The 13310-nt window shown below is 30.9% G+C and overlaps 1 protein-coding gene across 1 annotated transcript; it reads left to right on the top strand.

Annotated features, from left to right (window-relative positions):
• Positions 1-1741: 1741 nt before the first annotated feature.
• Positions 1742-6750, top strand: LOC114931224 (uncharacterized). Its single transcript, XM_029303184.2, has 5 exons — positions 1742-1871; positions 2930-3159; positions 3431-3590; positions 5051-5173; positions 6547-6750. Exons 1-5 carry the CDS (start codon positions 1742-1744, stop codon positions 6552-6554), a joined length of 651 nt encoding a protein of 216 aa, XP_029159017.2. The 3' UTR covers positions 6555-6750.
• The last annotated feature ends 6560 nt before the right edge of the window (positions 6751-13310 follow it).

The raw sequence follows: 13310 nt of genomic DNA, 5'->3' as shown, positions 1-13310 counted from the left end.
AATTGCATCGTTTACGAGATATTTAATATGTAAATCTGACATATTTTGACAAAATATAAGATACCTCATGAAATATTTATTTTTCTATAATCTTACTTTGATACTTTTATGTATAGAATAATGAAACGAATCAATTGGTGCAAAAAAATGCATGATTGTTTATAACAAAAAATGTGTAATTTGCAATGTACTTTTTGTTATAAACAACCATGCGTTTTCTTTACACCAATTGATTCGTCTCATTATTCTGTGCATAAAAGTATTGGGGTAAGAACATCGAAACAAATATTTTACGAGGTATCTTATGTTAAAATGTCAGATTTACATATTAAATATCACGTAAGCGATACACTTTTTGGCCATATTATCCTTACTAACTTTTTATGCAGAATGTTACAAGAAATCTATTTACCTAAAACAATTGTAATTCCATTTGAAAGAAGGACTATGACCTTTATGTGACCTTAACAACGCAGCCTAAGATCAATAGTATCTTCTTATATCTCGCTTCAAACCCTACAACTTTCGTCTGAAACGTTTTTTCATATTTACAGTTGTTTCTGAAATCTAGGGGCGGTCAGATTTCGGAGACACCCTGTATATACACATATTTATTTATCTTTTTCATCGGGTACTGTCCCAAAGCACTCTTTGATTAATTTTCATTCTAATCCATAAATTCTATCCGTAACGATTGCGTCTAACTCGATAAAAAATGGCTATATTTCCAACATTTGACCCCCAATATCTCGAAAACTGGCTACACGAACCTTGTGCCCATTGGAACTTTTGATCAGGACGACATAAACTACATCATACTAAATTTTTAACCAAATCGACTAATATCCATTTTTCCCTATGATTTGTGCGTGCTCCTTTCTATTTAAATGTTTCATCTAATTTTACAGAATACAATTAAACTTTAGTAAAGAATTTGCATGTCAACAGTGTTACGAACTACATATATGCACAATAATGTACACTAACATTGTCTGACTGCATTTCTTTGATTGTATATATCTACGTTAAATGCATTAAATAATAGAAAAAATGAAAATAAATTATTTTGTGGCCTAATGTTTGTTTCCAGGACACAAAGGAATCCTTATCCAAAATATTGTAATATTACCGATTATATACGTATATATTGATTATTGTTCTTATCAAAATTAAATAATATATTTTTTATCCTTCAATTGTATATAGGTGTTTAACATTTGTATACATCTGTTTCTTTTGTATATACGTTTAAATATGCAATTCCTATATGTATATACATAAGTTTTCCAGGACTGTCTTGGAAACTGCCATTTGACATATAATTCTTCCAGGTCAGGCCTGGAACCCTGCAAATGTCTCGGAATATGTCAATAAATGTCGGGAAGTGTCCCAGAATAAACCCTTTGACATATATATATGTATATATATATTTAACTTTCATATACAATATTTAAAATAATACATACAATTTTGTTCTCTACAGCTTCGCCTATTAATGAAGATAGGAATGGAGATGATTTCGGTGCTTCATGTGAAACAGATGCTGAGGAACATATGCCACGTACTATTATTGCTCCAAGAGAGAAAACTCGAGATGGCTTGATACATGCCCATGGTCGGTCAGACAATGAATATTCGCATAACAGCCCTATAATAAAAGGGAAAAATCGAATTAATTCGACACATAATTGGTATGACACCATCGATCCACCATTGACGCCATCGATCGGCTCGAGACATAATGACAATGATGCGGGAAAAATTGGCCGAGTTACTAAGAATACGTACAGTTACTAAGTATACGTACAGAGAAATTGAAAAGGAAAAGGAAAATTTTAATAATCAATTTTCACACGCAGAAGGTCCAATTGGTAAGTAAAGCTGCGTTCGGGAACATCACGCGGATGCACACCGGCCGCTGAAAATTTATACTATGCGTTAGGCCTGTTCTACAATAGAGTCGTAAGCTGTAAGACATAAAAAATTGACCAATCACAGACGAATTAAAATAGAAGAAAAATCGACTGTGATTGGTCAATTTCTTACGTCTTACAGCTTACGACTCTATTGTAGAACAGGTCTAACGCATAGAATAGAGTTTTGGCGGCCGGTGTGCACTCGTGTGATGTTTCCGAACGCAGCTTAAATGTAATGCATGTGTGTGTGTGTGTGTGTGTGTGTGTGTGTGTGTGTGTGTGTAAATACGGTTAAAATACACAATTATGCACTCAATTATTATAAAAAAGGATTATTGAAAAGGTTATATTAAACAAAGTACTTAAAGTATTATTAAAGTGATTATTAAAAAATATTATCGTTAAATTATGCGCATTTTATATATATATATATATATATAAATATAAAATGCGCATAATTTAATAATATTTTTTAATAATCTCTTTACTGGTCCTTTTTATGTTTTTAATAATCATTCTTTTATATGATTTTATACATATCAATGTCCGCAGTATTGTGTATTTTAATCGTTTTCTCTCTCACACACACCCACACACACGTACGCACGCACGTACGCACGCCCGCACACGCTCACGCACACGTTCACACACCCGCGCGCGCGCGCGCACACACACACACACACACACACGCGCGCGCGCGCGTGTAATTTAAATATTTTCAACAGTTTACATTTATTCTTGTATATTTCTGGTTTATCGTTTGAAAGCAGCGTGTAATGCGACTAATTTATGTTTTATAAGCTATTCGTATATTTTATATACTATGCACATTTTATAACGTTTTTTTATTATATGTTTTCGTATTTTTTTTATATTATTATTATAAACGTTAACACATTTATTATATAAATTTATATGCTATTGATACATTACAATTACATATCATGTTGATTTTATAAATCAGTCGTATTACACGTTGCCTTCAAGAAAATAAATACTAATAATATTTGTAGTTGATCATTTAAAAAAATTAACGAGGGAAGTAGCATCAGTAAAATATGATGTGAGGCAAATACTGACCTTAGTAGACATAGTGGACAAAATTAATAAAGACACAGAATGTGAGAGAACACAAATTTCCTTTGAGGGCGCTGAAAACCGGTTTCCCTTGCAAACCGTAGTTCAGTTAGCGGAAGTTGAGGAGATCTTGAAAGCGTCAAATTCCCAACATAACACTGAAATAGTAAGTAAACGCATATAAATTTATATATATAAGATATAAATATTTTACCAATAAAATAATCAGACGCGAAATTATATTTTGATAATTGAACAAATACTGTAACTCACAATTACCATGAAGTTTTACAAGCTTTTATTGCATACATTTTATCGTTCAGATTATTAATAATTTAAAATTGTTATAAATGATTGGAAAGATTGAGAATTTAAAAGAATTTTAAGGAATTATTTAATCTGATAATAATATATTATTTTACCTTTTTATTTTATAGCGCGGATATATCAAATCCATCGGAGGGACAAGTGTCGATGATGCCGTAAAGAGAACATTGTATAAAGTATTCTCCAATAAATTGGCGGAGAGATATAACTGGGAAAGCCGACGCGGAAAGGAACCACTGCAGAAACTGGAAGTGATGAAAGTTATTTTCAGTAAGTTTAAATATTAATTAAACGTAAAAATATGTGATTAAGTAATGCTTTCATATATATACACATAATGACAGATAAAAAAACTGCACACACACACACACACACACACGCGCGCGCGCGCGCGCGCAAATGCAAACTCTCTCTCTCTCTCTCTCTCTCTCTCGCTCTTTCTCTCTGTTATTTTACAGGGTGTCACGGAAATTTGTTGACTATAATTAACGGTCAGTTTTTAACGCACATAAGGAACAAAAAAATAAAAAAATCTTTTAACAGATGACATTTTGCATTTATATTTACATTTAAATAAAGATTGGAAATAATTTTATCACTACAAACAAACGTTTATTTTAAAATACTAATTTAATTAACAGTTTCAGTAATTTATCATGACGCATTGTACTATATGCATGGTCCGTATTCAGAACGCTTTTAAAGATGTTAGCGTGCTTTTTTGTCATTCTATCTTTATTGTTCATTAAACGTGAAATAAGGATAGAATGACAAAAAAGCGCGCTAACATTTTTAAAAGCGCATTCCGAATACGGACAATATAGTACAATGCGCCCTTGATAAATTACTGAAATTAACTGTTATATATATATATTTAATTAGCATTTTGAAATAAACGTTTGTTCGTAGTAATAAAATTATTTCCACAATTATCTTTGTTTAAATGTAAATAAATGCAAAATGTCCTCTGTAAAAAAATTTTTTAATTTTTTTGTTTCTTATGTGCGTTAAAAATTGACCGTTCTGAAACGTGCAGTTCTGAATACGGGTCTATATGTATACCTATATATATAGCTGTTATTTTTAAATACACGTAGGGAGCAGAAAAAATTAAAATATCTTTAAATAGAGGACATTCAGCAGTTTTATTTTCACATAGAGTAAAGACATTCTTATCATTTATAATAAAGTTTTTTTTTAATGACATATTTAAAGTGCATCATTAAAACATCATTGAAACAAAATCATATCTCTTGCGGAAACTATAAATAATTTTACGTAACTTTACGTCTCTTTTGAGATGCCATTCATTGCTTTTAATTCTCACAGCTCTGATCAATTTCCTTTATTATCTTGAACCATCTTTTATAAATCGTTTATTAAATAATAAGTATATTTCCGATATTTGTCTTTACTCTATGTATAAATAAAAATGCCTCTCTTAGAAAATATTTTACTTTTACTGCTTCCTCTCTATGTGCATTTGAAAATGACAGCTGTTTATTTTCAGCAATTTTCCATTCGACACCACGTAGATATTCGTAATGTTTATTATTTTAATCAAATTTAAAAAGTTTTCGATGAATCAATTTATGTGAATAAAATTTTGTGTACTTTTAATCTTTTTGCATTATAAAACTAAAAAAGCAAAATTATTCAAATATAATTTATGCACTCTCTATCTCAATGAATATAAAATAAGAAAGTTAAAACAAAGAAAATGTTTACAGGATCCATACTTCACAATATCCCGGATTCCGACCAGAGAAAAATACAACGACGAGTTATGGAGTGGTTCCGACATTCCAAGGCGAGGCATGAAAATGAGGAGAAGCGGATGAATAGACGCGAAGGTAATGCTTTGTCTAATTTCTTGGAGGACTGCAGTGAATAGAGAAATGAAAAGTTATTAATAATGTCAATGAAAACACAGTTCTCTAATATTGTACTTTAGAATTCCAGTAAAGATAAAGTAAAGCCTGAGACACAATGCAAGGCAATAGCGATAGAAATAGCACAGCACAAATTTCAACCTATAAGAAACCACGTACCAATGGAATGTGGTTTCTTATAGATTGAAATTTGTGCTATGTTATTCCTATCGCTATTGCCTCGCATTGTGTCTCAGGCTTAACGGTAACGTAACATTTTTGGGAACTTTCCAGCAGGTAACACAGGCGACATCAGTGTCCATTAGTGTGAGAGAGAACGTATCAGTGTGTCTCACTTATACTAGTGAACATTGTGTTACACTGTGTCTTGCCGGAAAGCTCCTATTAATATTATAATTTCTCACTTAACAAGATAACTGCAACGTAATTGCAATGTAGCATGCCTTATATATGAAAAATTATAATATTAATGTTACACATTATACTGTTACTTAATGTTTATATGTATTTTAGATGTATACTCATCTTTGACGCTCACTGTATATTAACACTACATTTGATCCTTCCACAAGACCGTAAATTACGTCACATATTGTACATACGTCACATACCACTGTTAAGCTCCTGTCGCAAGACTACAAAGACCGACTCAACTGTCGATCGCGACTACCGACTCTTATCTGACTTATAGGACTTATCTGACCTATAGAACGTATAGGATTTGGTACGCGTATTAAGTGCTCGGTGTAAACAAAGCCTTTAAAAGCGAGCTTTGAGCAACACGCAACCATAAGGGCGGGGGGGGGGGGAGATGCGTGTTGCTCGAAGCTTAATTCTTTCTGACATCACTGGCGCGAACGCTTCGCTTTTACGAGCGAGATGACTACGAGTGCTTTCTATTTAGCAACACAAGTCGACACAAGCATCATTCTGTCTTTTTTCAACAACAGTGAACAACAAAGATAGAATGATACTTGTGTCGACTTGTGTCACTAAATGGAAAGCACCCTACGTTTACACGTCACCCTTAAACGTTTGTATTAATAATAATATCGATGTTATAATTGCGGCGTAAATCGGATCGTATAAACGTAGTCATAAATTGCGCGCTTTCATACAAGTCAACGCGTCAACATTAGCAAGAAGAGGGGCAATGTAATTATATTCTCTCTTCGTCTATATTGGAAATTGTGTGACGAAAAAAAAATATAATTCCAGTGCCCCTTTCTTGCAATAATTTTTATCTACTTTTAATATTGCGTTTGCACTTTTTTTTATCACCCATCTGATGTTTTATATTATACGTGTATATCACACATACTTTTATATTTCAGCAATGTAGCGAGATCGCAGAGACTGGACCGATGAAGACCGATGAAGCCAGTGATATGCGCGGACGAAGCCTCTCCCTGTTAGAATTGTTCCAGGACCTCAATTGTTAAAATCGAAAAATTTTCCTATGCGAAAGACGCTACGCGATTCTTCAGATTGGTATATATTTTTAAATTTAAAAGTATATACCAATCACACATACACACACACACACACACACACACACAGACACAGACACACACAGCACACACGCACGCACACGCACAGCACACACACACACACACACACACACGCTAACACACACACACACACACACGCTAACACACACACACACAACACACACACACAATTTTCGTTCAGCGTCATCTTCGCATACGAAAATTTTTCATAAGAGAATAAGCGTTCATGTTTAATTAGCATTACTATACAAATATTTGTATCTATATATTATTTTATCGACCTAATTTGTCTAATTATAAGATATATGTCCTCGCGTTACTCGGAAAAAAAAAATATATATATATGTATGATTTGAGAAGTTTTTGTATTGAGAACGAAAATGGAGCGAGAAAAGTCTTCATAAATTTGTAAATGCGTTTATCTTTCTTTTTGTCGTTCTTGGAGTTAGATAAGTCGCAGAAAAATTTATATGTACATTATAAATACTTATATTAATTTTATTCCATAAAAAATACTTATATTAATTTTATATTAATATATTGTATATTAGTTTTACTTGTATTCATAAACATATTTATTTCATCAATAAAAATATTTTCTGTTAATAAAAAAATTGTCTACATTAATTTACAGCGAAGTAAACTAAAACAAAATCAAAAATCTACATCTATATGTCTTCCAATTAACGTCTATTTATTATCTATCAAAGCTCCATGAAATATCTATGATTGCTCCATATTACGTCCAAATTGCTCCATGGTATACTCCATATTACGTCCATACAATATCCATGAATACGTCTAATGGATGTCGAATGGATATATGAATTGCGGAACTGTGGATGTCTAGTAGACGTCTATAGGAGGTTTCGTGGACGTCTAATAGAGGTTTTGAATTTCCTTGATGGATGTCTAGTGGACATCCATTAGAGGTTTTTGTTCCGTGTGGGTATATAATTGAATTTGTTTACATCATTGGATTAAAAATATTATAGACATATATTTTTGAAACTTTTGAAATTAATAATATATACATACGGTATTTCATTCTTAACTTAGATATGAAATAATTAATCACAAATCATTTGATACATAAATTAGGTTAGATTATAGATTAGGAAACACTCTAATATAATATATATATATATATATATATATATATATTGACAATGCTTACTTTGTTAATAACAATTAACTTATTTATTCTTATTTAAAAATTTATAATGTTTAAATTTTCAGATACAAATGGTAAATACATGTGGAGTATGCGAAATTATTGTTGATGAAAATGAAATTCTTCAACATCCTTGTCTGGAGAATTATAATCGTGTGCATATCGATAACAATCGCTATTTTTATCCAGTGTGTGGTAAGACAAGTAAAGATTTTATTACATATTGTGAAGTAATAATTTTTAATGGATACGTTATTTATATACATAGACAATGGGACTACCATAAGGCGCAGTGATATAGGCAATAACACAGAAGCCATTGTAGAAGACATTATCAATGTTGAAAATGAACCATCCACAAGTTCACTTAGTACTCAAGAAACTGAGGATATAGAGGAATTACTTATCGAAGAAGTATCTCGAAGAGAAATTCTCTATAATTATAACATTCCCATCACACAGCGTAATAGACTGGCAATCAGTGAGCAATGGCAACAAGTATCAATAATGTTAAATGGTATGTGATGTTAATTTTATGATTATTATCAAAAATAAAACAACAATGTTTGCATTATACATACATTAATACTTATACACATATATATATATATATATATATAATATTAATAGGCCGATTGAGTGCAAAAGAAGCTCAAAAGAAATGGAAAATATTGCGAGACACATTCTGCCGCAAAATAGCTGAAGATAAGCAGCCCAGCGGAGCTGCAGGATCAAAGAAAAAAAAATGGAAGCACTTTGACAGAATGCTGTTTTTAAAGGATACTCTCATTACAAAACAGTATGTATAAATCTAAATTACTTTGTTTTTGGAATTTTAGGAATAAACCTAGATTTATGTAACAAATTTGATTGGACTATTATAACTTCATTAGTGCCATTTCTATTATGTAATTATTATTTAACACTATAGGACTACAACAAATTTAGAATCTAGATCAGGAGAAGCAGCAGACCCCCCCTTGAATAAAAAACGTAACGTAATGATATCAATTATAATTTTTATTCATTCACTGAATAATAATACATATATTTATATGTATTATTCAGTGGATACAAGGGAGTTTAATGAATAATTACGTTACCGATGATTTGTCATGATGTTTTAAGATCCTTATCTTAAATCCATCATAATAAATCCCCTTTTATTTATTGTAAAAATTGTTTTTGTTGTAAGTATTATTTTATTTTTTAGGACGCACAACTCATTCAGATATGAAAGAACCAAATACAGCAATTCAGCAAATTGCAGATGCTATATCTACAATTGCAACTCCTATGCAACCATTAACATTGCCACCATCTCCGACCCTAGACGAAGTAGATGGATTATTTTTGATACTTGGGAATCAGTTAAGGCAACAAACAGAAGAGCGAAAAAGGACTTTAATTTTAGAAATATTGCAATTTATGTATGAAAAATTAAACTTCTAAATGCTATCTAATATTACTTCTTACTATGCTTCGCTTTATTTGCAAGAAAAATATTTTGTATTTTTTTTAAACATATATTTTATAGTATACATAATTTATGATAATACATATTTTATATTGTACGTGGTCCTAATAAATAATTAATTTTTTTATGCAAAATCAAATTTATTTATTTAATGATCCAAAACAGTTTAATAAATAAGTAAATAATAAATATTTAGACGGACTGGATTTCATATTACATTCATTTTACAGCTGTTAATTGATTATAAAAGGAAAAAGAGTTTTCAGATAATTTTACAAGTATGCCAAAGACTTTTGTAGTGTTGTTACATTGATATATCTTTTTATCTAAAAATGGCACGCAAAAATTTTAAGTGTGTATTTTTTCGCTTCTGACGTCACGATTCCGACATGATCGACGAGGAACAAGAAACCTTAATAATTTAATAATGAAATCATAGAAACTATTGTAAGACTGATAAATTTAACATTTATTTATTTAAAAACGTGTACAAACTGCCATGGAATATCGCCTTCTTCATTAAAATAATTCATAAATTTTTGTCGGATTTCAGCAGACGTTCTTGTGTATGTGTGTGTTGAGCAAGAAGACAATGGTTGCAGGACACTGTTGTCTAGTTGCACAATTTTTCTCTAGTTGCCTTCAATAATGGAGCCATCATTTGCTTCTTCGTCAATCATACCAGCAGATATAAATGACTGCTCTCTATTTGATATATCTTTTTTGCGTAGCCAATTGTGTAAAGTTATTGTTGCTTTCACTATGTTTTCAATAGTCTCAACTTTTCCTATGATAGGTTTTCTATATATTCGCCATTGAGCAGCAAGAATCCCAAAAACATTTTCTATTGTTCTTCTTGCTCGACTGAGTCGGTAATTGAAAATCTTCTGTTCTGTTGACAAACGATCTCTTCCAGAAAAAGGACGCATCAAGTATGGACTCAGTGGAAATGCTTCGTCTGCAACTAATGCATAAGGGTACTTGGAACTTCCTTCATAAATTTCTTCGGCAGGTGGAACATTCATTTGTCCCTGTGCAAATTTTTGTCCCATTAACGAATTTTTAAAAACACCACCGTCGCTCTGTCTACCATAGACACCAATGTCAACATATGTGAAAACATAGTTCGCATCACAGATTGCTAGTAATACAATACTGAAGGATTTTTTATAGTTGTAATAAGCAGAGCCACTGTGTTGAGGACTCTGAAAGAAAAATAGAATTTGAGTTATAGAGTAACTGCGTGAATTATATGCAAATTTTGATTCAGATATGCAGAAAACCATTTTATACCTGTATAATAACATGTTTGCCATCCATTGCCCCAATACAATGTGGAAATTGCCATTTAATATTCATTTCATTTGCAATCTCCCTCCATTCTTTATGTGTGTGTAATGGAAGTACAAGAGGGTACAATGCATCCCATATAACTTCACATGTTTCACGAATAATTTGAGAAACTACTGTTTGGCTAACCGAGTACTGGTGTGACATGGATGCCATACTGTCACCACTAGCTAAGTATCTAAAATATTAAAATTTTACTTCTTTCTATTTACAATAAAAGGATAATAGAAAAAACTACATATTACATATTACCTTAAACATATTATGAAACGTTGTTCCGTTTCAATGGGTTCTCGAATGGCATATTGTCGGTGTATTCTTGGCGCAATTAATGCAAGTAACTCTTCAAATTGAGTACAGTTCATCCGAAAATAATTCTTAAATCGGAGATCATCTAATTTCAACATTGGGAATACCAAGTAATAAAATCCTATGCGTCGTCGTTGCTTATAAATCTCAGCCATCCAATATCGTTTCTTTTTGTATTTTTTTTAAATACTTGTGTAAGCTGTCGCTACTACAGCTGCCGCTATTACAGCTTGTTTTTGATTTATTTTTGCATTATACTCATTAATTTTAAGTATACACTCTGTTTGCCACTGATATAATTTTTGATTATACGACATAGTGCTAACGATTTAAAACACTGCACTGGAAACCTATTTCATGGGCAGCGCAGCAATTCTGTGAATTCACCAAACAATACTAGTTAGTTACTAAACTGCTGCTTTTCACTGCTCATGAAATGTTACCTTAATAAGCTTATCTTAAAGTCATGTACGGACTGACTTGAAAATAAACTTACTTTCTAATAAACACGATCTTATTTGATTCAAATAAGGCCATCCAGATTTGAATTATGAATCTGACTAGTTTTGTAGACATGCTTAAGAAGAGAAAGGCATCTTAAAAGACTTTGTGCTTAAGACAGTCTTAAATATAAGAACGGACTATGGAATACCGTCCTTTATTTCAAAAAAATGAGTTTAAATTTCAAAAGAGTTAGCTAAAATCTTTACTTTCGAAAGTCACAGTTGTTTTCCGACATATTTGCTAACCAAAAATGTCTCTAAGTGATCTTACAATAAAATTCTGTGCTATTAACATACTGTCCAATAATAATTTAATGGCACTCATTGGTCGTACATATGTATACATATATATTCACAAATATGTTTCGGCAATGCAGCGCGTGGCCTTATATCCTCACTCAGCGGAATTCTAACTGCGAGAAAAGACGCCGCGTAGCGGCGAAAGTACGAACAAGTGCACGACTTTACGGACGGTTTTCCGCGAGTGCTTTCGCGCGCAGTCTTGTCTGGCGGTGTAGCATATGTTACAGGCGTTTTACTATGAAAATATAATTGTTGCTTAAGGAGATTCTGAACGCCTTTGAGAAGTCTGTTGTTTTTTTCCTGTTTTATTGTCAAAATGTGATGTTAGATAAACTATAAATCTATTTATTGGCTATATGGATTGCTTTTTACATAAAAATTGCTCAGAAATGTATATAGTGCTCGCAAAATTTAAAACTACACTGACTTTTTTCTTAAGGGTTTGAACGGCCAATTTCACATTTATTCGAAACATGATATGCTTTTTTTATTTTTGTGTTCTCCAATCCTCAGGTTGCAAAAATATATTTTTCTAATAAATTTTTTTATAACAATTCTATTAATTTCACAAAGCAATTGGTTTTAACATTTCCACATGAAAAAATATGTATGTAAATATATATTTAGAAATATATGTAAATATTACATATATTTTAAAATATATGTATGTATATTTATATTTTTTTATTTGTTATTGCTTTATAATCATTACTATATTTGCAAAATATAATTTATATATATAAATTATATTATAGAATTATATGTATTTATATTAAATTTTTTTATTTGCTATTATACTTAAGTAATAACTCACTTAATAAAGTAATAACAAATAAAAAAATGTATAATTTAATTTTATTTTTATTCGACACATTTGGATAAAAAATGAGAAATTCTAGAACAAAGGAACATTTTACTTACAGACAAGTGACGCAGTTTACTAAACTTACATTTTATTAACGCTCGTATTTTCATTTCTGATAATAATTCTTTCTAATTTGATAATAGATTTGTAATTAACAGAGAAGTGCGTATAAAAGTACAAATATGTTAGAAGAAATTCTGCTCGAAATTTACAGTACAAATACTCTTCTTTCTTCTGCAAGCGAAGGAAATGTTATCACTTTATCTTCTTTTTTATACTCCACATTTTACATGGTAATTTTTTATATTAAGAATTTAATATATTCGATAAATTAACAAATATTCTTAGAAAACTTGACTTCGACGTAACTAGAAAATTTTATTTAATTATTTCACGACGTTTCGACCATTTGGTTGTGGTCCTTTTCAAGTGAAATTTCTACAACATGATATTACACAATAGTTTTTAACATACGAGAACTCATTTAAGTGTTAAATTAATAAAATAAATATAAATTTTGTAAACAAATTTTGCTCTAAAATAAATGAAATTTTAAGTACATTTAATAATTATCATGAACGTTTAAAATTTACACATGAAAGAGAG

This window comes from Nylanderia fulva, unplaced genomic scaffold, assembly GCF_048542155.1.
Source record: "Nylanderia fulva isolate GAGA-0341 unplaced genomic scaffold, ASM4854215v1 Scaffold334, whole genome shotgun sequence".
Lineage (NCBI taxonomy): Eukaryota > Metazoa > Arthropoda > Insecta > Hymenoptera > Formicidae > Nylanderia > Nylanderia fulva.
This window is presented reverse-complemented; position numbering and strand designations above follow the sequence as displayed.